The following is a 27,146-nucleotide window of genomic DNA, read 5'->3' on the forward strand; positions in this document are numbered from 1 at the left end:
TCACAGCTTCCCACACCCATTCTCAGTAACTTCGAGATGATCCTTGCCATTCTTTGCTCTCTCTCACCCTGAATTCCTTTGGTCTTCTCTTTCAGCACAACCTACTTTGCAGTACCACACACCGCCTACTCTGGATCACCTCCTGCACATCTTTTTCTCCACTCCTGCTCTTGCACTGCAGCGTGGTGCTTTTCACACAGGAACAGCACCATGTCAGTCAGAAGTGAGGCCATCTGGTCCAACCCTCTGCTCAGAGCAGGGCCAACCTCAAAGTTACAGCAAGTTGCACAGGGCCTTGTCCAGCTGAGTATTATCTCCAAAGATGGAGAGTCTACAACCTCTCTGGGCAACCTGTTCCAGTGTCTGACCACCCTCATGGTCAAAAAGGTTCTCCTAATATCTAAGCAGAACTTCCCTTGTTGCAGCTTATGACCATTGCTTCTTGCACCGTTGCTGTGCTTCTTAGTGAAGCACCTAGTTCCATTTTCCCTATGGCCTCCTGAGAGGTATGGAAAGATTCCCCATAGCTTTCTCTTCTCCAGTCTAAGGAAGAAATCCAGCTCTCCCAGACACTCCTTGACACTCGTATTCCTCCCCCAGCTCAAAACAGACCTTCTTTTCTTTCAAATGTTGCCAGGAATGTCTAAAAACCATGCAAACCTTTCCTTTGTTGACTAGCATACAACACTTCTCCCCTGTGTGTCCTCCCTGCCACCCATTTCGTTTCATTCCCTCGATCTACCTTCTCATTTTGCCTTGCCAACAGCTATCTTTAAAATAAGCAAAAATGTTCCTATGAGTTCTCACCATCTTTCTTCATGCACTTACCAGGGGATCCAGTGGGACCAGGTGGACCACGGAGTCCTGGTGTGCCGTGCTTACCCGGAAACCCAGGTGGGCCTGCCTGATAAGCGGGAGATCCTAATTCACCTTTTTCACCTTTTGGTCCAATTTCTCCAGGTAAGCCTGGCTTATCCCCATCCACTGAAACAGAACCAGGGAAGAAGTTCAGAACAATTTCTTAGCAACGCTGCCCAAAGAGCTGTAATGTAGCAGAAGGGAAAGTTCATGCAACTGCATCTAGCGTGCAAGGAAAAATGGAGATCTTTATCACAGAGCAAAAACGGCAACTGCACTTTTCACTTGAGCAAATCAATTGCAGTTACTGAAGCAAGGCTCTGTCATCATCTCTACTTTGGTTGTTTTGCCAGAGCCCCATCGAGGCCGAAGGAAAATGCTTCTCTTGGTTTTTGCCCCCCCAGTTAGTTATCTACCACTCTGCACTGCATATTCCACAGTCCGCACATGTATTTCCCCCACCCTGACCCTGTATCAGTTAAAACTCGCTGTAAAGTTAAGCTGTTGGAACATGTGTTGCTGGGACCTTACCATCAGAGAATCCAGGAAGACCAGGCAGCCCACGATCTCCCTCCTCTCCTGGGTCTCCCTGTAGTCCAGAAACACCTGGAAAGCCTGGATCACCTCTTGCACCTGAAAGACATCCCCAGTTCCACAAAATACATGTTAGCATGATGCTGTTTGTGACCCATAAATACAGACAGATTGCTCAATTCTTAAAAAGTAAAAATCAGGAACTTCAAAAGTTTCCGAATATTAGAATTTACAATCGCTGCTTAAAGGTAGCTTTAGAAATGCAAAAACTTGCTACCTCATGCTGCCTCAGTCTGAATAAAGATGTATATCTGAGAGATTTCTGTAAAGCCCAAATACCTGGGAGCTGAGCATGGCCTGTGACAGGAATGGTGTGGAGCCACCAAGCCCAGGAAGAAGGAGAATATCTCTCGGCTCTTACTAATATGCCACTAGAGCTGCATTGCTCCTGGAAAGCACAGAAGACCAGCTCTCTGAGCAGAGCCTCTCCTTTTCCCTACAAGAAGTTCCCACTATAACAGACATATCATATGTGAGCTTTTCTCTGCTTCCCACCAAAAGCATCTGCCCGGCCCAGCTACTGCCTGCAGAAAGTATTGTCCTTTTGTCACAGGTCAATGATAGTGGAGGACATACAGTGTGTCCAGCCCCATGCCTGGTTCCTCCTCTCTCTACAGAGTTTCTCCTGCTCCTAAAAGCCTGGCAGGGTATTCGGGGTGATTTGAACCATGTTTTGGGCCTCTTGCCCCCTTTGCCTGGGAGGAAGGGAACCATTCATTGTTAGAGTCTCCGGCTTTCAACAAGACTAGTAAATACAACAGTATGAGGACAGCTGACGGTGGGTGCTACAAGCCTACTGAAAAGATCACAAAGGAAATTTGTCAAATTAAAAAAAAAGAAAAAAAGTCCTCTTCTATTTCTCAAGACTTTTAAAATGTTTTTGGGGTTTTTTTGCTTTCTAAATACCAGATTATAAGAACGATCTTTGCTATCCTGCCATTGCTGCACTTTATCCAGAGTCTCTGAAACAGGACACAGAAGACACTCTCCCATTCTTCATTTCACTAGACAACAAAGTCACACGCTCTTCTGTTTGTTTCTTCCCTGTGGACACAGGAATGCACGGATGCCTTTTGTATAGCAATCCAGCTTCAGCAGGAGAGACAAAGAAGCCACCTGCCTGCAAAAAGGTGATTAGGGCACCCTCTTGGAAGGCAATTATACTTCTGGAACAGTTTAGCAAACCACAGTTTTTTAAGGAGTTGAATTGTCAGGATTTCATGCCTTTGATCTATGTAGAAGGTAGTAAAATGTAGCTAAGATAAGCAATCTAAGCAAGAAGACGTACCTTTCCTTGGGATGTGGGAAGGAATATAGGAAACTGGTCCTGGAAGACCGACCTCGCCTGGCTCCCCCTGTTATCAGAAGTTGAAGTATCACATCTAAGCACATTATTCTAGAGAATTTCTTTTAAAATGGAAAGGTATGCCCACGAAACACAAAGAAACAACCTTTCAAAAGCACTGGCGTGACTTTTAAGAAATCTCAGAGATTTCAAGTTAACAAACCATATAACTGGTTCTACAATGATGACAAACACAATTGTTATTACATCACAGAAAAGAAAGCAAAATGACATCTGGTTTATTGCTTCTAGCAAATGAAAGTAAAGCAGTACCTTGCTTCCCCTAGGACCATAGCCACCTGGTGGACCATCAAATCCTGGAAAACCCTGTAATACACATAAAAGTGATTGACTTTTCCTTTATCAGAGAAAGAATAAAATTATTTGGTCTGTAGCAGCTGGCTTCCTCCGATGTTAGTGTGAAAACTATGCAACAGAGCTGAGCAGTTGCCTCCTTGAGGTGTAGTAATTCAGGTAATACCATTAAATCTCCTCATGTTTTGATGTTCTAACTCTTGGACCAAGCCTAACTCCTGTCAAAGCCAAGAGGGACCGGCTGTGCCGCAGGCTCTGTCACCCCTGGCAGTGGTGCAGATGGAAGGAGCGCCGACACTCGCTCTGTCCCCTCGGAGGCTGCAGGATCGGGGAGGAGAACAGGGATCCCCTCCATGCTGGTTGACCCTGAGACATGTGGGCCAGGCAGCCAGAACACACCAACCTGTTGCAAGAACACTAAACGTGTCTGAGTCATTATGAGTGGACATATTTTCACTGGAATGCAAACAGCGAGTAGTGAAATAGCATTGAAGTGCACAGGTCCTTCCTGCTGTTTTCCAGACGACTGGAGCTTGTTTGGCCCAAGAGGGGTTCCCCAGACTTCTGGGATACAAGCTGTATCCCAGATACAAGCTGTATCCCAGAGAAAATTTTCCATCCCTACCCCAGCAAATGTTACACTACTTCATTCATTTAAAAGGTTTGAAATCCAAAGCACGGGGATTAAAACACGTGTGGTAAACCACGATACATCCTATTGCATGAGAATGTATTTCAGCTGCTGGGGATACCCGCAGCAAAGTGCAGATGTCAGTGATGCTGATACATAAGAGATCAGAATCTGTGCGCTTCACCCAGTTCTTTGACAACTTTTGTTCTCTAAAGAAAACGTTCATATGTACTCTGGAAAAAGACTAGTGTTAAAAAGGCAAACTTTTAGCAGAAAAAAGTGGCCAAATCCTCAACTGATATCAGTTAACTCAGTTTCACTGAAAGCAGTAGATTTGTATAATTCACACTAGTTAGATTATTAGCCAGCTCTTTAAAAAATTTAGCATCTCCTGAGTTTCACAGTGGGAACAACTCCTACACAGAACTTGAATTTTAATAACCAGTTCTGTAAGTCGCTTTACGCAGTTCTGAAGCACTACAAATACCACAGCTCTCAGCAAGATGCCACAAACTGGACTGCACACTTCAGAGACCTTTCCATGACGGCAGCATCACTACATCAGAAAGGAGTCTCTTGTGTATCAGGTGTAAAATCTCTTTACACTAGGTGGAGCTGGTGGTTTGAAAGTGAATCCAGCAGCTTCCTACTTAACTGCGACTTCAGCTAATGTGTGCAGGCAGGACTTTTCAAATCACTCAAAAACCAAGAAAAAGGGGGTCATTGTGAACAGCACATCGAGTAGTCTGTTCCCTCTCATACACACGTTATACAATGACACTCCTTCCAAACCAATGTACATTCCACTAAAATTGTTGCCAAGATTCACCTTCATAAGAGGAAGCCACTGGCCATTTCTGACTGGAACATGAACCTATAATAAGGTCAACCATTTGGCTTTAACGGGTTTTGTATCAGACTCTCCACATACGTATTACTGACAGCATGTTCTCTTCCATACCACCAGGTTTTGTGATCAGACTGAATGGCTGTGCAAATGATATTTTTCATATTTCATGTGTTTTCATATCCCCTATGTTTCATGTTACTCTTGCTTTGCCTTGGTGGCAGGACAACTCCTTAAACAACTAAGGACAGAGAAGCATGGAAAAGTCACGCATCCCACAGCTATTTGAATACCTCATGGAAGTGATTTCTAATGCTAACCAAAGAAGCCTTGTCTGAGCACAAATAGAAAGTATGAGCCCTTCTCTGTCTGACAGAATGCTATTTTAAATATTTGGGTGTGTTTCCATGGGGACAGAGATTTAACTGGTATATTTATCAGTTTCCTTCTCTTCTTCTTCTTTTGTGATATTCAAGATAACCATACATCTCAACCACATCTGCAGAAGGCTATTCAAAAAAGTAAGTTTCTGCATGTAGGAAGAAAATTATAGAAATCATGGTCGTAGTAATGGGAACAATGAAGATGACACCTCCCCGTAGTGCTCTTAAAACATGCTCATGTTTTAAGCAAACCAGACTTTAATTATAGGGCGCTTTTTTTTTTTTTTCCTCACTGATGAGAAAACTAACAGACCCCAAATTACAGTGATGGATGAATCCAGATTATATTTGTTAGACTACAGCTGGTGTAGTTACAGGCAGAATTTGTCCTTTATGGTTTACTTTTCAGACAGATTGTCTACATATGTGTTAGAAACAACAGTCTTGTATGAAATACTCACTCTTTCTCCACTGAGTCCTGGAAAACCATTGATGCCAGGCAGTCCCTATGGAGGCACAATAAAATTAGCAAAATAAAGTGACATCCTAACATCCTAATGGTTAAGAACCACTATTATTTCTTAGATGAAAGAAATCCAACAGCTTGAAACTCTAACATTAACAGAGTTCAGATACTTTTTCAATGAGATCCATGTATGGTGCAAATGAACAGGTCTGAAATCTAATCCGGTATTTGATTTTTATCTTTTAATCAACACATTGTAAATTGACCATGAAGATTTTAAAGATGGCTAAGATTTTTTTAAAAATCTATGCTGAGTACTGTTCTCACTCTGTTTAAGCACTTTAGAAACACTGCCCCAGAAAAAGCATCCATGGATGCTGCAAGGTAACAGTATTTAAATTAGCTTTTTTTCCTGGGGTTCCAAGATGGGAATAATGAAATACAGTCTGTGCTGAGAACCAGGGCAGTAGCTGTGGTTAGCAAGCACAGCTTTAGGTAAGAGATACACCAGGCTTCCCAATGATGGTATAGGCATACCAGGGAGTCCCGTGGGGCCCTCCTCCCACTACCATTTCAAAGTGGCCTTTTTGCTTTCTTATATCAGGCAATCTAGAGCTGGCCACAACCTGGTAGGCTGAAGAGCTCTCATTTCTATAGTTTGTTAATCTGCATTTTGTTCCTGAAGGCAAACTCTCAGCTTGGATTTGCACATTCAGTTGGGTGAATTTTACCTTTAATGAGTGACTCACCCTTTGTCCTGGGAAGCCCATTACCCCTTCTTCACCTTTTTCAGGAACATAGAGAAGTGCACCCTAGGAAACATTACAAGTCAGTTCAACGCATTTCTTCATTATGTGCAAAAAAATTCTAACACTGTTTAATGGAAGCTAAACAGGATGAAAACATCATTGTAATGCATGGAGGATCTAATAATAGCTGCATGTGAAAGAACTGTTGTCCTTAAAATTAAGTGTAACATGCTTGCTTCATCACAATAGCAGGAGCAGGCCACTAGGGAGAGGACAAGGTTTCCCTCCTCTCATCTCCCTCTTTTTTATTTCTTCTGTGGCTGCACCTCTGAAGAAGAGCCAAAGCAATTGTTCAGCTATACAACCAATTAAGCAACTCAGCTCATGACCAAACTGTAGCTTCAGAGAGCTGTTTGGCAAACACAGGCATGCTGCTATCCATCCTACTATCAAAAAGAAAATGGGAGAAACACATATCTCCTTTTGCTACATCTGCATAAAATCTACGGTTTTCCTAATGCAGTCAACAAACTTCTACATGTGTAAAATCTGAACAGCAGCTGAAGAACTGGCTAGCAACTGCACAGGGAGGGCACCAGGCCTCACACCGCGACCTTCTCCCATAACCTTGTGGAGAAGCTGACCAGACCATCTGAGAAAACAAAGCTCTGCAAAATGCTCGGTGAGGCATCCCTAATTGGTAAAGACTGTATATTAAACCACTCTGGGAAGTAAAAAGGAACCACTCAATGGCAAAGCTATTTAGACAGTCTAGAGGTTGCCTGTGAGCTAACTAAACTACATTCCGTCAAGCCTGGTTGACAGGTCTAAATGATACAGCAACACATGGGATTACTCTCCACTTACTCAACAGACTCAATGACCAATGAGAGCAAAAGTCTGTATGTGCCAAAGAGTAGACTGAAAAGGATTGAGAAAATGTCCATATATACTTACTTAATGAAATTTAGTGGAATTTTTAAACATAGATCAGCAGATCAGCAGCAGTAAAGAGATTTATTAATAGTTAAAGCTAAAATTAAAAAATGTGTGAAGGAAAATCTTATTTTGGTAAACCAGTAAGAGAACAACTGATTGCACTGTGGAGTTATTATACGTCATGTTGTTCAGTTTTTCTAAAGCACCAGAACTGGTGTCTCTGCTTACATTGCTCTATATCTATATTGCATCATTTCAATGAAGAATGCACCAGTATTAACTCCAATATTATTATTTGTCTTTGTTTTTCTCCACTTGACTTACTGGAATTCCAGCTTCCCCTTTCTGTCCAGGTTCTCCTCTTTCACCCTAACAATAAAGAAAAAGTATTCAGATATGTTAGGCATTCCTATTTACATTTCAGTAACTTTTCTACCACACCAAGTGACAAATGTTTATCAAGAGAAAAAAACATCACTCTTGTGCTGTTCTTTATACATACACTTGTCATATGAAATGCATGTTTTCATAAGAAGTTTTTACAGTCGCTTTTTTAAAAAATGCTTGACAATTTTTCTGAAAAGGTTTCTAGGAATGTGAACACCTCAGGTTGTTTCCAGGCTTGTTCATGAGATGCCTGGGTGGTGAGTGCCTGAGTAATGCCTATAAATAAATGCACATTCTCCCATTTTTACCTACTGGTTATCTATGAATTGTCTGATCAAAAGTAAGAGTTCCTGTTAGGATGAGACAAATCATAGCCTTGTGGTGGGCTGACCCTGGCTGGAGGGCAGGTGCCCATCAAGCCACTCTATCACTCCCCTCCTCAGCAGGTCAGGGGCAGAGAAAATAAGATGGAAAAAAAAAACCCTCATGGGTCAAGATAAAGGTAGTTAATAAAGCAAAAGGACGTGTGCAGAAGCAAAGGAAACCAGAAGATTTATTCTATACTTCCCATCAGCAGATGATGTCCAGCCACTCCCTGGGAAGCAGGTCTTCAGTACGTGGAGTGGTTGCTCCGCAAGACAAATGTAAATAACAATTGCCCCCCCTTCCTCCTCCTTTTTCTTAGCTTTTATTGCAGAAGCAGATGCCACATAGTATGGAATATCCCTTTGGTCAGTTTGGGTCAGCTGTCCTGTCCATGTCCCCTCCCGAGATCTTGCCCACCCCCAGCCTACTGGTGAGGGGGATGTTGGAGAGAAGCCTTGGTGCTGTGCTCAGCAGCAGCCAAAGCACCAGTGTGTTACCAACACTTTGCTCAATACCAATACACAGCACAGTGCTATGAGGGCTGCTGTGGGGAAAATTAACTCCACCCCAGCCGGACCCAAAACAAGCCTAAAGTCCATTCGCTACATTGACGATATCTCCACTGAATATAAAGGCTCTCCAGATAAACAGCTCGTATACAGATGTCTCTGCTTATCATGGAAATCCCAACATGTATGTTACTTAATGCAGACTGCAGACTGTCAAAGGCATTTTTAGATCTTTTACTATCATACCAATTTAGTTATCTTACTGCAGAAATTGCATGAGCCATGTAAACTTTCTAACTTCAGATCTGGGATGAAAAACTACTGGTCTGGAGATGGTGTCTGATACAGAATATATGGATACAGGGTATGAATGCCTCTGCACCCAGCAAGAAGCAACAGGTGAGAATAAACTGCATCACGCTGTTGAGGATTTCTCCAATGTGTATGAACAAGCCTTAACTGTAAGTATACAGATATCTGCACCATATAGATAAGTTATATAAACAAACACAGTAATTCAGATAGCTTCCCTAAAGATATGCTTCTTTTACAGGAAGAAAATTTCACTCACTGTTATGAAAAATAAGATATTGAATGATTTATCAGCAGGTATTTCTGCTTGTAAAATGAGAAGATGTGAGTCATGGCCAGTAGTTGCATACTTAAATAAAAAGAACGAGTTTGCCTAAGGCACCTCTAGTCTGTGGGAAGTGCTTTCTGAATGACTTTAGCCACCATAGTGCAATGAATACTTCATGATCCAAGCTATGGGAAAGTAGCAGATTTCTCTTTTAATATACTAAAGTCTTTTAAGTACTATATGTAAAAGCACATTCTACAATATTTTAGCTCTGGCACTGCAGAGGTCTTAGTTCCTTGTGTATTTTGGCAAAATGCCCTGTAGTTACCTTGTGTTTGTCAGAGGGGACACCCATCAGTTCTCTTGTAGGAAGCCCAGGGGGACCTGGAGGACCTGGGGGGCCCTGCAAGAAAAGCACAAGAGCATATTTACTAACAGTTATAATACCTTTTCAAGCTGTTGATCAGTACAGGGTATAAAGAACTGCAACAAAAGGAGCAACGCAGATTTGCCCCTGCTAGGAGTTTAATTCTAAACCTCTGAATAAATTGGTAGCAAGATAAATTTATTTTCTGCTGGGATAAACACATAGCAATACTTGCTCTTGCCCTTTATGCTTCCAGAATGATGGTAAAGATTATCACTTTATATAAAGTGGTCTGGCTCTATAAATTTCAGAAGCGTTACCTCTGCGTTGCTGTAAATGAGGGCAGAGCTAGACCTAGACATGTAGAAGTTAGTTCAGCTATGACATTCCTTTTGGAGGTTATCATTACTTTCAAAGCTATACTCGACTGTTTTTATCTTGTAATTACACAATACATTTGCAAATTAAGAGAGTGTTTAAAATAGGTTCTTTTATAAATAGCAAATAACATCAACTTCTCTTTCAGTAATGATATTAATTCATTAGTTTTCCTTTACCTGTTCACCTTTTTCTCCATAGAAGCCAAGGCCTCTGTTGCCCTGCAAAAACAATAGGTCAAGATTTACTAAGTGTACAACTCAGTTCGCTAATGTAAAATCCAAATTTAAATATGCTTGAAGGCCTTTTCAGGCTTACAAGTCTGTAGGACACCATGGAAGAACTGCAATCAAATAATAGTCTAGGCTTACCTCAAAGTATTTTTATAGATTTAGAAGTATTTTTATAGACCTAAACATTCCGAAAGACAACAACTCTAATTAAAATCATGCTACCAGTGCTTCTTACAACAGACTTTGAGTCATTCACTAAGTAACATCATGAAAAGATCAAGCATTTCTTTTGCAAGTTTTTTTAATAGCACTGAATGTTAAATAAAAATACCTAAGTGAGCTGGAACAATGAGCTCATATATTTTTCCGCTGAGATATAATTGAATATTGTAAAGACTGCAAGGATTCTCTGTTCATGGGAAGCTACTGTGACTACAGTAGCAAATTAAATCTGGCTCTAGAACTGGTTTAATCTTTTCAGGGTAGGTGATCCCAGCGTAAGATTAACTTCTTGTGGTATGCCGCCAACACAGAAGGTCTTGTGCTACACAGCCTTTGGTGCAGCCTGTGGTGCTTTATTTTACTGCCTTCAAGTGGGTCTTGGATAAACCTCAGCGACACAAAATCAACATAAACAATTCTGACACAAAGACTTACTTGTGGTCCTGGTGGTCCTGGGGGCCCTGGTGGTCCCTGGGGGAACACAATAGAGGACAGCAAGTTACTTGTTGCTTTCTAATCAATACATGCAGCAGGTCACTTACTTTATGTCTGAAATATAAGTCTATATTTAGAAGGCAGTGTATTCCTCAGCATTCAATGTGCTATCCTCAGTGTATTAGCTGTGTTTTACTGTTCTGAAAAACACCCTCCTAAGTCACATTGTAATCTTTCCTAACAGAATAAGAATCTCCCAGCTTAGACCTAATGAAATCCCATAAGAGTTTGTGCTTTTGGATCCTGACTTAATAACATTTTAAGCTCATATCCAAAGATAAGCATGTCTTTAAGTGCTTCACTGGACTGGTGTCTTAGTACTGTATCGGTCCGTAAAGGGAGTTGAACTATCGTGTGCATCTCAGATTACCTATTTGGTGTAGTACAGAATGAAAGCAAAGGAAGATGGTGGGAAATGAAACTGTAACAGGAAAAAAATGCTGCCAGAGTCTTCCAAGTGCAGTAGGAAAGCCATCAATTGGAGAGACAACCTGTCTTGCTTCAGTCAGCTATGGTAGCTAACAGGCTCCAAAGGGCTCTACACATTAAAAATTCTGTCAAATCCAGGAAAGATGGGGTGAATAAGAAACATGAGCTGTTCAGACAGGAAGATGGTGAATAAGAGGCATACTCCGCTCTCAGGAGACCCCACCTGGAGTACTGTATCCAGCTCTGGGGGCCCCAACATAAGGACATGGAGCTGTTGGAGAGAGTCCAGAGGAGAGCCACGAAGCTGATCAGAGGGTTGGAGCACCTCTCCTATGAGGGCATGCTGAGAGAGTTGGGGTTGTTCAGCCTGGAGAAGAGAAGGCTCCAGGGAGACCTTATAGCAGCCTTCCAGTACCTGAAGGGGCCTACAGGAAAGCTGGGGAGGGACTGTTTACAAGGGCATGGAGTGACAGGACAAAGTGCAATGGCCTTAAGCTGAAGGAGAGTAGATTTAGATTGGATATTCGGAAGAAATTCTTCACTGTGAGGGTGGTGAGGCACTGGCACAGGTTGCCCAGAGAAGCTGTGGATGCCCCATCCCTGGAAACATTCAAGGCCAGGCTGGATGGGGCTTTGGGCAACGTGGTCTAGTGGAGGGTGTCCCTGCCCATGGCAGGGGGGTTGGAACTAGATGATCTTTGAGGTCCCTTCCAACCCAAACCATTCTCTGATTCTATGAAAAGAGAGTCAGCTGCAGATCAAACTATCTACCTACTGAGCCCTGAAGGGGATGTAACTGGGTTATGCAAAATCAAGCCCAACTTGCAAGGAAAAATATAACATCAAGCAGGTGGGACGTGAACTTGCTGTGCATCTCTGCCTTGCTATGTATCTTTGTGTGCATAAACAATCGACTTCTGAAAAAATTACTTTTAAAGCAGTTTTGGTTCGTCAAGTACTCTGTGAGCCACTGCCTAATCTGCTGGGCAGATGCAGTGTGCAGGGCATCCCACTGCCTGGAGGCCCTGCAGGGACTTAGGGGAGCCACGCTTGCCTTCATGGGCGATCTAGAATTAGAGAACAGGAATGATGCACTCTCACAGATGAGCCACTGCTTTAGAAATGGTAAATATAGTTGGATATATTTTGCTAAGAGCTGGAGATGATGGGGATCAGTCTACTCTGGAAGAGTTTTCAAAATAGATGTTACCAAGATGGCAACCAGAGGGCTGTGGTCACAGGGCTCAGAAAATGTATGGCACCCCTAACATCCAAGACAGTGCACTGGGAATATGAGTTATTGCAGGCTGGGCTCCTGCGTGAAGCTCATGAACTTCGTGGGTTCACTCTAGTGAAAGAGTAAGTAAAGGACTGAGGAGTCTTCCCTTCCCAAGGACCAGAGGAGAAAGACAAGGTGCAGCTTACTCCAGATGATAAAACAGGCACTGCAGAAAATTAACTTTGGAGAGGCTTAGTGTGCTGTGGATTTAGTCCTAGATTTTTTTTTTTTGTATGGGGGGAGGGAGGGTGTCCCTGCAAACAGCTGTGGAGGCTGTGTGTAAGAAACATTGAAATATTTTTTTCCCTTCCCCAGTGATGTAGACCAGATCTGAAGTGGATTTTGACAAAACAAACAAAAAGCAGACAAAAAAGCAAATGCTATAAAGCTGTCTTACAGGAAAATAAAGCAAGCCTAAAGAAAATGAAATATATTGAATTTGAACATCTGCTTCTCACCCACAAAACCATTAACTATGGTAATAAGAAATGTAGAAAATGGTATCTGAAGAGAACACAATCTTCCCAAAGAACTATTCATCAACAGTTGTCAACGTCAATGCTGTAAATGTTGATTTTGGAAAAAATGACTGAAAAAATAGTTTAAAAATAAAATTGTATTCTAAATACTAATGAAGAATGTTATCTATTCAATCTCCTGTGGGAAGAGTGGAGACCTAATATACATATCCTTTCTAAGCAGAAAAGATAACATATTTAGGACCTGATATCTTTGATAACTCAGTGTAGGGGGGTGTAGACGGGACTGCATTCAATAAATTTTACAAACAAGTTTCTTTAAGGGAGGTTAAAGATATACAATATAAATCAAAAGCCTCGGGCAATGCAGGGCAAAAGAAAATATACCTGGTTTTGCAATATTCATCTTTGCAGAATCAGTGTCTTCCAATGCTTTTTAAAAGGCTGTGCATCCGAGGACACCTACTTGCTGTTTCTAACCTGTTTTGTTCTATCCATTTGCTAGGTTACAATCCAACATAATGGAACTTGCTGAGATGATTCTTCTCTTAGGTTAATTTCCTACAGAACATATTTTAAACATACTTACTGGTCTTCCTCGCTCTCCTCTTGGACCAACAGGTCCTTGAATACCCAGCGTACCCGAAGGTCCCTTAAAAAAAAAAAGAAACCCAACGATCAATTAATGTTGTTCTGGTATCAGTTACTATTGACATTTTATCACATTCGCTGTAATACTACTTACTGGAAAACCACTGAATCCTGGATCCCCAGGTTCCCCCTACAAAAAACCAAAGAAGTAAAAAATGCAGTAACTACTATATACAAAATTGAATAAAATCTTTTTCTCAATCGTTAATTTTTTTCTCATTCCAAAACCTAATCAGAGCATACAATGCTACACAATCTCTTACATGTATATGCATTCCATACAGGTGTTGAGATAACCAAATGTGGGCTGTACGGATTCTGTACTTTCTATATTTGACATAGTTGCATGCAATACAGTAGGAGGGTACAAAGTTGGCTAGGGAAGTTAAGGATCCAAACTATAAGGCTGACATGGACAACAGACCATGTTTAATTCTTTTTTGAAAAAGCTCATCTAACCAGTGGCTTAAATAGGGCTATAACCTTAGCTAAAATGTACAAGCTCATTTTTCATGAGTTGCCTGGGAATTACAGAATCGTTTTGATTCTCTTCTGAGTCACTAAAAGCATTTGGAACATACTGTTTTCAGTGACCACATATTTTAACTGCAGTACATGTTGAAATGTTTTTGGAAATTGGATCCAAAAATGTTCTAGTCCAAAGACCTTCCAATACCCATAAATAATGCAATATTCAGTCCAGACACCTTTAATAATTTTGAATAGCATCCTAACTATTTAGTTAATATTTAGTTAATTTGAATTTAGTTAACAGAATAATTTGTGGGACGAAGTACATTCTGAAATGAATATGGGTGTCAATATCCATCCTTGGCAACAATATACTTGAGCAACTCTTAATAATTACTTAATCATTCCTAACTGCTAATAAGCACAGATTTAAAGAGTTTCTGAAAGGAAGATTCCATTAAAAAATACAGGCAACTTACAAATATGTCAATAGAAAAACCTATTTTGGCACTCGTCACTGGCACAAAACATACATAAAAGATGTCAGCAGATCCTTTCTGTGCTGAGTACAGTTCAGATGTAGCTTTGTACACAAATTTGCCAGAATTTATACTCTAACCGCATATGTAATCTCTTATCTCTATCTAATGCCTTCAAATGATACAAGACTATATACAGGAGAAAAAGCTACAAGTTATTACAAAACAAGTTCTAACGATTAGATCCAGTAAAAGCACCCATTGGAATACTTGGGGTTTACTAAATAACTAAATAATATATCAAAGTGTATTTTATCCCAAGTCAACCAAATTCCTGCAATAAAATTGTACAGAAAGGATGCTAACATCAAATAGAATCATTCAATGGACAAAACTATGGCAAAAGAATGATTCTGCCATGCATGATACAGAGGTAGTCATTGAATAGAGAGGGTAATCCTTGGACTACAACATCTCCAGTGCCTCTGCAATCCCACCGGTAGGGTGGAATTCCTTGCAAATAAGTGAGCAGAGATTTTTTTCCCCTGAATCAGATAGGCTTTGCTGTCACCAGAGAAAGCAGAAGCTGCCTTGCAAAGCCTGCACAGAATCGAAGCAGGACTCTTGGGACGTGTCCCTCAGAGTGTAGGAAAAAATAACTCTCCACCCTCTGCGTGTAAACCAGCCCTGAGCATGAATTTGTACCTGCTCAGTTCAGAGGGGTTACAGACGTACCCTGTATCGGCTCGCGATGTCCGGTGGCAGTATATAGGGCTCCCCCTTCTGGCCCTTTGGCCCTTGGACTCCCTGCAGGTGACCAAAAAAAACCCAAAAGAAGTAAGATTCCATATCATGTATGTGAACACATAAACAGCTATCAGTCACAGAAAATATTTATTGGGTTTTTCATAAGTATATACGTATCACTGTTTAGAGGCAGAGACTATGCCTAACTCTGGAAATTCATGGTTTAGAAACAAAGCGTAAACCCTCATGGTACATAAAAGCACGAATTTCTGATTCCGAGGGAAGAACAGCCCATTACCCAGGAGAGTTATTACGGGCCAGCACCTCCAAGCCAGAGCAGCAGCTGCAGCTCCCCAGGGCTGACACGTGCCCTGGTACATCCAGGAGCCCCACCGCTCACCTCAGCATGATCCTACGTATTGCGCCACAGAAAGCCAATGCTTCGGGCACGGGGCAGGGAAGAAAAAGGTTACTTTCACCAGGAATTGCAACTTTAATATTCTTCTATCGCTGTTGGATACAGCTGTACAGGTTTTCCTGAAGTAATCTGCCCACAAGATCTATGTGACAGGTATAGCTCTGGGCAGGCCTCCCAGCCCTGGCTGCAATTAGTAACTAAGTATAGTCAGTCTGTCCATGGTAAATCTGCACCGATGCTCTGCTAGGCCAAAAGGAAGCCCCATTAAGAGATGTCCCATTTGCTTCCAAACTCACTTCAGCAATAATGTTAGCTTCAGGTGCCCACTTACTGCCAGCTACTTACAATGGTACCAGGGAAACCAGACAGTCCAGGAGTTCCTGAATCACCAGGGTCACCTACTGTCCCGTTGCAGCCATCATGACCCGGTTTCCCCCTTGATCCTGGCTGCCCTGGATGACCCTGTTGAGGAAAAAAGAAGTGTTTATCTATCCATCTGTTTCTAGTTTTCCTTTTCCTGTAGTCACACAGTATTTAGACATTCTCACATTAAGCCCAAGGCTTGGATCCATGGGAAACTATGATTTTCAAAGACAGAAACAGACAGTGCCTTTTTTTAATATAGCTGCAGCTTGAACCAGATGCCCCAGACAGCATGAAAAAATGAGTAGTGAAGGACCTTTCAGAAAGGGTAAGAAAGCTATGTTCAATGCAGGCTCTGTTAGGCAGAGAACTAAGCCAGATGAGGCTGCTGTGCAGGGAGCCACCAAGAATTGGGACTGTTAAGCATTTCAGTGCTTCACGCTGGAAAAGTGGGAAGAAAGGTTCCTCGCTGGCTTTGAACAGCTTCCAAGCAGGGAAAAAAGTCAGAGGTGCTTTTGCAGCTAGCTTGAGTGTTGCAACGAGGCTGTAAGTACGGAGATGGGAACAAAACAGCAGGGCTCAAAGCAAGGGAGCGGGGGGCACTGCAGAACCTCCGCACTGAGCCTCTGAGACACAAACTGACTCCTGTCTCAAGCTGGAATTCCACTGCTGTACCTACATTCACCTTAGCTGCTGTTGCTTCTGATTTGCACTGGGACTGATGGGAAGCAAATCTGCCCTTGAGCAGCTCTTTCTTGTGGGGGGTACTCAGTCAGAAAAAACAGAATCTAAGATAAAACATTTCTCCCTTCTTCTCTACGTGGAGCAACAGTTTTCTCTTTGCTTCAGCTCCCTCACTCAGAAGAAAAAGAAATCTGTCTATGTCCTTACCTAGCTCCATCAAGTACCAGCATTCCTCACCCTGGAAGAGATTTGGGCTTGCCACCATCCCGTCTTGGCCTCTAGCCCCAGATCCTAACACTGTGCTGTTATTGTTTCTCCATGTGCCTGTCTATCTGCCTTCCGATGGTCAGTGCTGTGTCTCGGCCTGAGAAAACTGGTCGGAGAGAGTAACCCAGCGGGAAGGGCAGGGGAGCTTGAGGACAGGACGCAATGAGCACGCAGGTTCAAGTACTGTCTGAAGGTATCTACCCCTCACAACACAATGCGCAGAGGTCGGGAAGGCAGGGCTAAAAAAGGAAAACTTGCTCAGGTAAGAGAAGTGGTCCAGCTATAGCAACATGGAGCTTCACAGGGGAGCAGTTTACTCTTCTTCACAGGACATTAGAGTGCTTAGAAAAAACTTGGTATGGTGTGGTGAGATGAACAAGATCCTTGGCTTCAGGAGTGTTAACATGAATGGGAAAAAGAGTCTTCTGCTTTTCCTTTAAGAGTGAAAAAGAGGGAGAAGAGGAAGATTGTGAGTGACAAAGCCCTGAAACTCGATAGGGAGCTCTTCTGGAAACAAAAAAGGGTGAAAGCAGAGTGGATGGGGATGCGTGGGCTGCAGAGCAGGGCCCTGGTGTCAGGGAGCACTACAAAGGAAACCCAAGCCTGGGAACTCTGTCCAGGGATTCCAGTGACTCAGATTTCTTTGTTATTTTATGACACAAGATGTAAAGAAGTGTAAGCTGGGAAAATACTGTGCTGTGAACTTTACCCGGTTTTCCTCTTTGAATGTTTCAGTTTCACGGACCTGGTCAATTTGTTCAAAGTTTGACACTTTTTAGTGTTCACTAAGTTTTTTAAGACTATCTATCTCAAGCATGCCACATGATCTATAAAGCAAGTAACAATGGTTAGTATTCTTAAAATCATTGGTCTTTCTGTGTGCTTTGCAACTCTGAAATAATTAATTAAGGAATGACCCACTGGTGTCCTTCGGTCACAAGCTTAAGAGATGTGAAGTACTTATCTCACAGCTCTTTCCTACAAAAGAATACACTTAGCTGCGAAACCTCCAGGGACACAGGAAATTTCCGTCCTTTCTTCTTTTACAAGGGGATTTCTCCATAGGACAAAGCAAACGGACCTTAATTATCCGAGGGACTGAGTGGGAGCACAGATTTTGCTCTCTTGTTGTGTATCTGCAGTTCCACTCACTTCAACAAATGTTCTTAGCTTAAGAGCGTGTGTACGTGGCTGATGAAGAATTTAGTCCAGTGATTTTAATTAAAGTACAAAGGCTTTAAACTAGGCTGCAATATTCGCAGTTGGTGATTTCTTAAAGATGAGGTAACTGGCTACTTACAGGAATGCCATCTGCCCCAGGGAATCCAGTGACTCCTCTTTGCCCCTAGAGTGAAACAGCACAATTAAAATGATGTTCTGCCCAGTATTTTGCTCATTAGTTAAAGCATCTGATATTCAAAAGTTACCATTTCTCCTTTGGGTCCACTTATTCCTGGATATCCTCTTTCACCTTTGTGACCCTTGGGACCTTGCACTCCTGGGATCCCCATCAATCCTGGTGGTCCAGTGAACCCCTGTGATCCAAGGAGTCCTGGCTGGCCCTGATAAAAATAATAAAAAACCCATTTATTTAGGAGCAGTTGTGATGCATTAGTTATCACTGCTGCAATGGAGTCAATCTGTTGGAGAGAAAATAAACACAGAATCTCTTTCCATTCCAGTAGGCCAAACTCTTTGATGAACATCATCTGGAAACACCACGCGGAGAAACTCCAGCAACAGTGACCACATTGTGCGTGACATTATTAATACGTGGAAATTAACGCTCGAATCAATATTCACTACTTGAATATTCACTGCTACTCTATGAAAAAAGTGTTTTTTTGGAATAAGGCTTCTCAAGAGTGATTCTCACTGACCTACAGCATGACCCATTACACTCCAAGCAAGTAAAATACGCTGAACTGTGAAATCTGCTTAGTAGCCATATTTCTTAGAAATGGAGTCTGATATTTAATGGCAGGAATTTCTGCCTCTTTGGGGATGATATTTCTGTTTAGCTGTGGAGCCTGAAAACGATTAGACGCGCACGCATCCACACAGGTTGAAGAGTTGCACACAGGGCTCCCTTGTCATTCTCCCTTCCAGCGCTGGCTCGGCTACTCAGGCCACTTCAAACATTGTTTAAAAATAATCCCCTGTTGACTGCCAACATCACAAGGATCAACAAGGGAAAAAATCATTTTGAAATGACACAATGGTGGTTTAAGTAATGGGTTGTGACAGTATGTCTGAGATGTGTGAACCAAAGTATTTGAAAGCTGTTCCAGACGCAGTGTCACCAAAGGCACATATGTTTTGCATGCTCTGTGGTACTCAGTGCACTAATGACACTAATAGTAAATCCCTGCAATCTTTTCTGGAGAAATATGCTTCCATGGCGCAAAGCACCATGTACCAAGATGATTTAATTAAGCCAATTCTAATAAAAGTATTTTTAAAATGCAATTAGATTTTTCACAGACTGGTCCACAACAGCATTGATATCTCACAAAGTAAGAATTACAGCCAAACATGAACAAACAGATATATATTTATACAAATGAGCTGATAAAACTGTAAGGTACTTACACTTTCTGCCCATGCCTGGAAAGAAAGAGCTAGATGAATGCAATCCCTCTCCAAGAGGGATAATAGTTCAACTTCATTTAATGCCCTGGAGGTGGGAGGAGTGAAGGAGGGCAGTGTGGGGACTTGAAGAAACCAACCTGAAGATATCCTAATTTCTCTGTATTTAGAAAGCTGTAGTAAAGATACTGAACAACACCTTATTGATTCTAGGCAAACTTTATTGTATTCTCATATTGAAGGATAGCCCCATTTGTGACATACTTTCAAAACTTCATTGTCAACCATCTATCCATAATTCACATTTATCTACACTACAGTTGTCTTAATATTGCAGACCCGAAACAAACACGATGACTGACACACAGCTTACTTCTAATTTTAAAAACAAATCCATTTTCCATGCTGCTTTTCTGGAAAACGGCTGTCACAACAGTTGGAGTAGATTTTTGTACTTTAAACCCTATTGTATTATATCAAATGGGTCCGTACTGAGAAGATGACATAGCCAAACAAAGTACAAAACTCAAAGCAATTTTTTTTTTCTTGGAAGAAATCTAGGAATTGAGCCAGTATGAAGAATGAATTACATGTAGTTCTTCAGGACAAGCCACCAGGATGGATCTCTTACAGTACGGATCTTTTGCTATAGTTATGATTAATCTGACAACACTGATGGTTTAGGAGCACTGCTAAAGGACACCATGAATTTAAGTGTTTGAGCTGTCAGCGTGAAAGAGAATCTCTCCTGAGCTTACAACCAAGCCCAATTTTATACAGCATCCCTACTTCTAAACCAAGCCTGCTCATGTAGATTATTAGGTGTTAGGAGACCGACCTCTTTTCATGTTAACAAACTGAGAAGTAACAAAGGTTATAGGGATACATATAAAATACAGTATGATTCCTGTTGGCATGAGGCATACGCATCTGAACAAGTGGCTGCTCATTTCCTTTACGCCAGCCACAGCTGGCTATTACAGATGCAGCTTTCTCCACATCAGTAGTTTTCAGTTTTTTAAAAAAATCAGTGAATCTCTAACAGTTATCCTATGGAGGTGGAGATCCTTGTCTAACCAGATTCACTGCAGACATACTACTCTTAGTTACCTGACTCAAATGGAAAGATGCTAATTAGAAGCACTAGAATAACAACTTAAATCTGAAGCAATGTTCATCAGTGCGAGCTCCAAGATCGGGAGAAAGACCTCTTTTCCGATGCCACTTTTTCTTGACTTTTCTTCCCTATTATGGCTCAAAATTTAAGTGTAAAGGAACTAAGAGAGAGTACCTATGAGCATGCACCAGGAAACTGCCTTTTTAGGGAAATAATAAATACATCATTTGTTTAAAAAAGAGGCACAGTCTGTGTTCTTTATTGTTTTTTGTAGAGCAGTTATCAATTCTTATGCAAATATCAATAGACAAATATTTCCCTCTTACTATAAAGCCTTAATACTTAATTAAATACTTAGGCTACTTTGTTCTTCCCCATACACCCAAATCTGGAAAGGAACCTTTAAAAAGGATGAAAAAGTATCTCACACACCTGCAAAGAATACAGAAAAAATTATTCAAATTCAGTTGTAGAGATTTGAGTTGGCTCCAGTTTCTAGTTCATTTTGAGAGGTTCTCAAAAACAAATGTTTCAGTTACTTCCACAAAGAAAGGAAAACATGGATTCTGTACACTGAAAATGCCGCTTCATTTCTGAGGAAGTACCGAAAAGCCAACAGAAGTCAAAAAAATTCCAAAAACTACTCATCCACTTGAGATATGCCAACCATCTATTTAGTGCCCATCTGCTATAGCCCTTCTGTGGGCAGCAGGCTGCAGGCAGATCGCGTGTAAAACATTTAACTGGAACTTCTGATAAAATGCCGGTTATGTTCAGAATTGTCGAATCTGTGCCTGGTTTTCTGCAGGGGCCATGCGGAGTTGCAAAACTTCAAAGGTGGCATTGCACGGAACACGGGTACCTCTCAATTTCTACATCACATACCACTCTTCCCCTTCCAGTTCATTTTCCTAACTGGTGTGGAGGAAGAAGTAAACAAGGAATAGAAAACGAGGAAGAGAGCTGGGCAAGGCCAGCACCCCTTCCCCCTGCTTTCCTGGTAATTATCTGATCATTTGTTTGCTGAGGAATAGGGGTTATTTCATTTTATTTGCAGTAAGGATAAAAGAATTGATCCTTCTACGACCAGTTTAGCATTAGGCTAGAGTCAGAGCTAGGGAAGTACTTAATTTCATGACAATATTTGTGTAATTCTTCAGCCAGTTGGTACCTTGGCTTGTTAACTGAATTAACTTTGTTAACCTTCGTTAACTCAGACTTGTCAGCTTTTACTGTGCTTTCTTTATGTTAGATCTTTTGTTGCACAAGTGTGTCCCTTTTTCATTAGCAAATGACCTAAGAACATTCTCTCTTTGGCAAAGGTCATTGAAGAGATTTAAGCAAAGACAATCAATTCGAAAGGTTTAGTCAAATAAAGCATGACTCAATTATCAGAGTCCCAAATTCCCCTGTGTGAAACATGCCGGGCACAATACTGCTCTGCTTCTGCTCCTGGAGGGTCAGAAATCCCAGAAAATTCTCCAAAGCCGTGAAATTGTGTACAAATTAAATTTCCAGGTTAAAAAAAAAAAAAAAAAAGGCAAGCCCAGGGAAACATGCTATCCCTATCTGCCACATTTTAGACAGCTCACAAAGTACTTTCTCTGGTGTTCCTTTTCCTCAAACGCTAAAGCAATGCAGAAGCCTGCTCTGGCCCATGGTGCTCTCTGGCAGAGGGCTTCCCATTTTGCTGGGGTGAACTGGAACTCTTCCCGAATCCAGAGCACAGCACGATTACCCCATGTCACCCACCAGTGGATTTACGGGCCAGCGCCAAGAGGCTTACGGAAGCGTGCGTGGGATGCCATGGCTAGCATAGAAAAGTGAAAAGAAAAGGAAAAAGTGGGCTGATGGAATATTTTGAAGACTAACAAGACACTTTTTCTTTGTTCTTATACAAAACTTCCACAACCGTTCAGATGAATTACAAAGCTCCCAATGTCAGGATATGCTCCTAAACAGGCAGTGTCTGCTTTGCTCAGCTGACTGGAAGAGGTCTCGCACAATTCTTGTGGCCGGCCCAGCCATGTGCAAAAGCTATTTACAGAAAGGAGCAAAGGTCAGAAATTTAGGAAGCCTGGAGGAAATCTTCCCAGAAAATATTTGCAATGTTGTATATACATTGTCGCTTGTCCAGTGACGTGCATGAAAGAAAATGCTGTCAGGGTTGTGATTGAATTTAATAACTACATTTTGCAATTAAGTCCCAGTGGACCTAAGAAGATCCTGAACAGACTTTTAAATCCTTCTGAATGTTCATGTTTTGCAGCTTGAACTTTAATTTCCAGTTCTTTTAGGATCAGTCAAATGAAAGTGATGTCATGTTGCAATACTTTCTTCCTTCTAATTTACTGCTAAATTTACAGTGTGGAAACAAAACTGGTAGAGGAGGGTGTGCTAATAATTTTGAGAACAACCAACTGTTTGAGGCATTATACAAATAAAGATACAGTAAATGACAGTACCTGCTCCAAGGGTTTTAAAATACAAGAACATCATCACAAATTGCTCAGAAATCTACCTACCAGCGTGGAGATACGAAGAAAGAGGAAAATTGTTGATTTGCAATAAAGAGGAGACAGAATCAGTATTACTGCAGAGCTTCACTGTCATTGAGCCCATTTCTCCACATTTCATTACAGACTTCCATTTTGCAACTGCTTCTGGTATACGGAATGTGATGATTCAGTATTCCCCCACACGAAAACAATCCTTGTGGGCCATCATTTATTTAATAGTGGACAAGAAGAAAGGAGGTTAATTCCCTGACATTTTAAAAAGGTCATTGGTGAAAGGACAAGTTCACTTCCTGTGGGAAGAGTGATCTGACCGTGACGGACAAGCGGGAGCTGGGACTTTTTGTAAGAGGGCTCAGCCTGGAACGGTCCCTGTAAGAACAGATGGGGAACGGACATGACAGCAAGGACCTCGATGGAGTCCCACTACAGGGAGACCAGCAAGCGGAACAGAGAGCAACTTAGCAGGGAATAAAATCGGTTATAAGGAACATGAGCAACTTCTCAGCTGATTAAAAGTGCTAACCCAGGAAAAGGCATCCCTGCAGGCACATAGGAAAGAAACAGAAAAGTTTTTAAATTTAACACTGGCAAAATGTGGAGAACGGGGTGTAAATGTAGGGAATTTGTGATTGTCTGAGGCATCTTCCATGGAGCAATAGTTGAACCCAACTAAAAATTGTATGACCTCAGTGCTCCCCCCACCCCCAAAAATATGAACTACAGCTAACAACCTCAAGAATCCTGTTGCGGCACACTGAGTCAGAATGGGATGGCAAAGCACCTGGTACTTCTCCTGGAGCGTAAATCCAGGAGTTTATGGATTGAACATATTAGAGGAGAATAGGTAATGGAAGGGTTTGGGGTTTCAGCTCCATGCAGTGCACGCTGTGCCAGGAATACTTCAGTTACAGGGCTGCACAGCTTTGGGCTGGGAGGCAGAGAAAGGCAGACCACATGGAGCATCTGCTGCCATGGCCCAACTAGCTCATTTCGAGTCAGCAACTGCTTTGGGTGGCCCCAGGCTGCCCAGTATGGACAGATGTCCAGAGAGTTTGTCACACAACACCCTCTGACTATTTACAGAACTAATTCCAAAACAAGTTTAAGATTCTATGGGTCTTAAATGGTTAGTTTTGCATAATCTATCCATGGCAAGGATACACACGTAATCTTCCTCTCCTGGCAGCTCTACTAAGATGAAATTTTTGTTTACCCACACTTCTCAGTGGTTACTGGAATAAACCAAATGTAAACCACCTCACTTTCAAAGCTTCGCTGGGTACAACTTCAGTCAACGATGAGCACATCTACCATGACGCGGCAGACACTGGTACAGTGATAATGTAGTTTGCATGGTTCCATCCACCCCAGCAACTCAGAGCAAGATTTAAACATTTTTCTGCAACTCCACCTGGGAAAAGTAGGTCAAAACAATCTGTGGAATGGAAGAAAATATAAATACATAGGGCAAAACATTGCTATGCTAGCCACTGGAAAGAAAGATTATCTGGGAGAAAAAATACTGAAGTTTGTGCAGGCTTGGTTGTTAAACATATTAGCACGTCACTTTATTTCTGTGTCTTCAGGACTGCAATGATGACTATTTTCTAAAAGACAGATGATCAACCTGAAATTGCAGTGAGCATTCAGAAGCTCCTCACTAGATGGCACCAGCCATTGCTGCTGCACGCAGCCCCGACCACCACAGGTGCACGTTCCCAGAGCATGTTATAACCTTCCAGAAATCTGATAAGGAGTTCAGGTAGGGTCAAAACATCTTTGTTCGAGGTCTAAGGCAACAAAAGCACAAGGCTTCCTGCAAAATGTCTGGCAGTGAGATAGCTGGGAAAGTGCAAATGAAATGGAATGAAATTCATCATGCAACTGAGCAGCACAGCTTCCTGAAGTGCCCTTTATTTCGTGTAGTAGAAGGACTTGGTCTTCTAAGAATAATGAGAAAAACTTATTATTTTATTTCTACAGTGGACTGCTAAATTTACATTTAATGTCACAGGCCTGCATCATCTGAAATTTGTGTTCTGAATCTGTATTTTACTGTAGGGCTGGCATTAGCTTCTGCCACCACATGGTTACCAGCATTAGGAAGGGATGGACTTCTATGATCTAACTTGAATATTGATAAGCAAATGAAGCAAACCTTTCTTGTGTGCCCCAAGCTATGTGATATTCAATTCTTAAACACAGAGTAGCACTGAAAGAGTCAGCAGACTTAAAAAAAAAAGTACATATCTAATGGTTATTTCTATTTTAAATTTATCTTTTGCTACTTCAAAGAAGGTTATTTAGCTGAGTTTCACATTCCAGCTCGTATTCTCAGAAAAAAATTTTCTTCTCATTTGTTAAAAAGCTTTTTTTATTTATACAGAAAAGTAAACAAAAGAATATAAAATTCACTTCAAGTTTAAAATAACTAAAAAATGAGGCTAGTTCAGCCTCATGGCATGGTAACAATTTGCTGCTCTTTTAACTACATTGTCTGGACAGGCACATTTTCTCTCAGGACAGCAGCGACCAAATGACATTAACATTAATTCCAGAGCAATGATTCAGCTTGCAGAAGGGTGTTGTTTTTTTTTTTTTTCCTCATTAAGGAAGGAATAAACATGAAATCTTCATAAAAAAGAACTATGAAAGGGTTCTCTTTACCAGAAGCCACAGCCCTTTTCTGTAGTCAGTAAATGAAATAATTTTGTACTGTTTTCTGTTCCCACGGTTTGATCTAATTTGTGATCTTCCAGAAAGTTGCTATGTCACCCAAGAAGATAAGATGTGCGTAGAAGAAAATATACGCTGGAATGTAGGTCAAGCACTCAAAAGAACCAGTTAAAAGTTTCTTCATGTCACAAAATACATGGGAGTGTATGTCAGAAATGCTTGCTGTGCTTTGCAGAGCTGCTGTAGAAAGAATGATACTGGGCCCATGGCAATGGTCTCTCTAAGACAAACATCAGAAAGGGCAAGTCTAGACAAAACCTCACGAGGATTTCCATGCTAAGTCTTCAAAAGGTTACTGCACAGAGGAAAGGAGAAGAGGAAGGAGGAGAAGGTGTGGGAAGGAAGTGGTGAGCAGAGGGGGATGGTGCTTTTGTTTGCAGACTCGGTAAGGGAATAGCTCTGAAAGTCCAAAGCAGCATCACTACTGAAGTATGGCTGTACAGACAAATCAGGAAATTTGGGATCAGAATTAAGATGTATATTAGTAAATATATCTATCTAGTGAGCATGCTCTTCTGAATCATGTGATAGGACTTGTAATGACCTGAAAGGCAACAACTATTTTTTAAGGATTGCATTTATTGAACAGATGTAGACATTCATCTACATGCAGTGTAGTCATCCAAAGCTCTCATCAGGTGAGGGTGACATTTTATGGCATAATATATCCTAATGCAGATATTCAAACTAGGTCAAACAAGTGCACCCTGAATATGCCCATTTTTCTTAACTGTCTATAGAAGGAGCTTAGGTCGCAAGCTCAAATGCTGATCTCCACATCACTACTTTCTAAACTGTGCAGGAAGGCAATGCCCCAAAAGATCAAGTCCTGAATTGTGGATTTAGCAGCTGGGATTAAGACTCAGATAAACCTGAACATTAAAATTATGCTGCATGAAAAAGGAGCTGCATATAAATGCAATAAATTTACTAAACTTGGCAGGCAGTATATGCCAGAACTGTTCCTACTGGTGGTGCAAAATAGTAGGATTTTCTTGGAAGTTAGAAATGTTTCAGCATAAAAAAGTTATCAGATGATAACGTGTGCTCAAAAACATATCCATTTATTCCATCTGGCCCCTACCTTCCTTCCTTTTTGGCTACTCAGATACATATTTCCTTTAGGCTGCTAGGAGCCACATAAATATCAGTACTTCTACATAGCTGCTTAGTTGTTTCTATCATCTTTATTGATAGACTCATAGAATCATAGAATGTTTTGGGTTGGAAGGGACATCAAAGATCATCTAGTTC

The 27,146-nt window shown here is 41.4% G+C and overlaps 1 protein-coding gene across 4 annotated transcripts in view; it reads right to left on the reverse strand.

Moving 5' to 3' along the window:
* Positions 1-27,146, reverse strand: part of COL4A2 (collagen type IV alpha 2 chain) — a 185,211-nt gene that overhangs the window by 73,538 nt on the left and 84,527 nt on the right. For all 4 annotated transcript variants that reach the window (XM_075740268.1, XM_075740258.1, XM_075740275.1 and 1 more), the window contains 16 exons: positions 18,359-18,493; positions 18,232-18,276; positions 15,963-16,079; positions 15,188-15,259; positions 13,597-13,632; positions 13,441-13,503; positions 10,605-10,640; positions 9,894-9,935; positions 9,298-9,372; positions 7,452-7,496; positions 6,189-6,251; positions 5,435-5,479; positions 3,071-3,124; positions 2,741-2,807; positions 1,390-1,491; positions 829-984 (listed from right to left, as the gene is read on the reverse strand). In XM_075740268.1, the coding sequence (XP_075596383.1) occupies positions 829-984; positions 1,390-1,491; positions 2,741-2,807; positions 3,071-3,124; positions 5,435-5,479; positions 6,189-6,251; positions 7,452-7,496; positions 9,298-9,372; positions 9,894-9,935; positions 10,605-10,640; positions 13,441-13,503; positions 13,597-13,632; positions 15,188-15,259; positions 15,963-16,079; positions 18,232-18,276; positions 18,359-18,493 (1,153 nt within the window). The remainder of the gene's footprint in view (positions 1-828; positions 985-1,389; positions 1,492-2,740; positions 2,808-3,070; positions 3,125-5,434; positions 5,480-6,188; positions 6,252-7,451; positions 7,497-9,297; positions 9,373-9,893; positions 9,936-10,604; positions 10,641-13,440; positions 13,504-13,596; positions 13,633-15,187; positions 15,260-15,962; positions 16,080-18,231; positions 18,277-18,358; positions 18,494-27,146) is intronic.

The sequence above is a fragment of the Balearica regulorum genome, chromosome 1 (genome assembly GCF_011004875.1).
Source record: "Balearica regulorum gibbericeps isolate bBalReg1 chromosome 1, bBalReg1.pri, whole genome shotgun sequence".
NCBI classification, from domain to species: Eukaryota; Metazoa; Chordata; class Aves; order Gruiformes; family Gruidae; genus Balearica; species Balearica regulorum.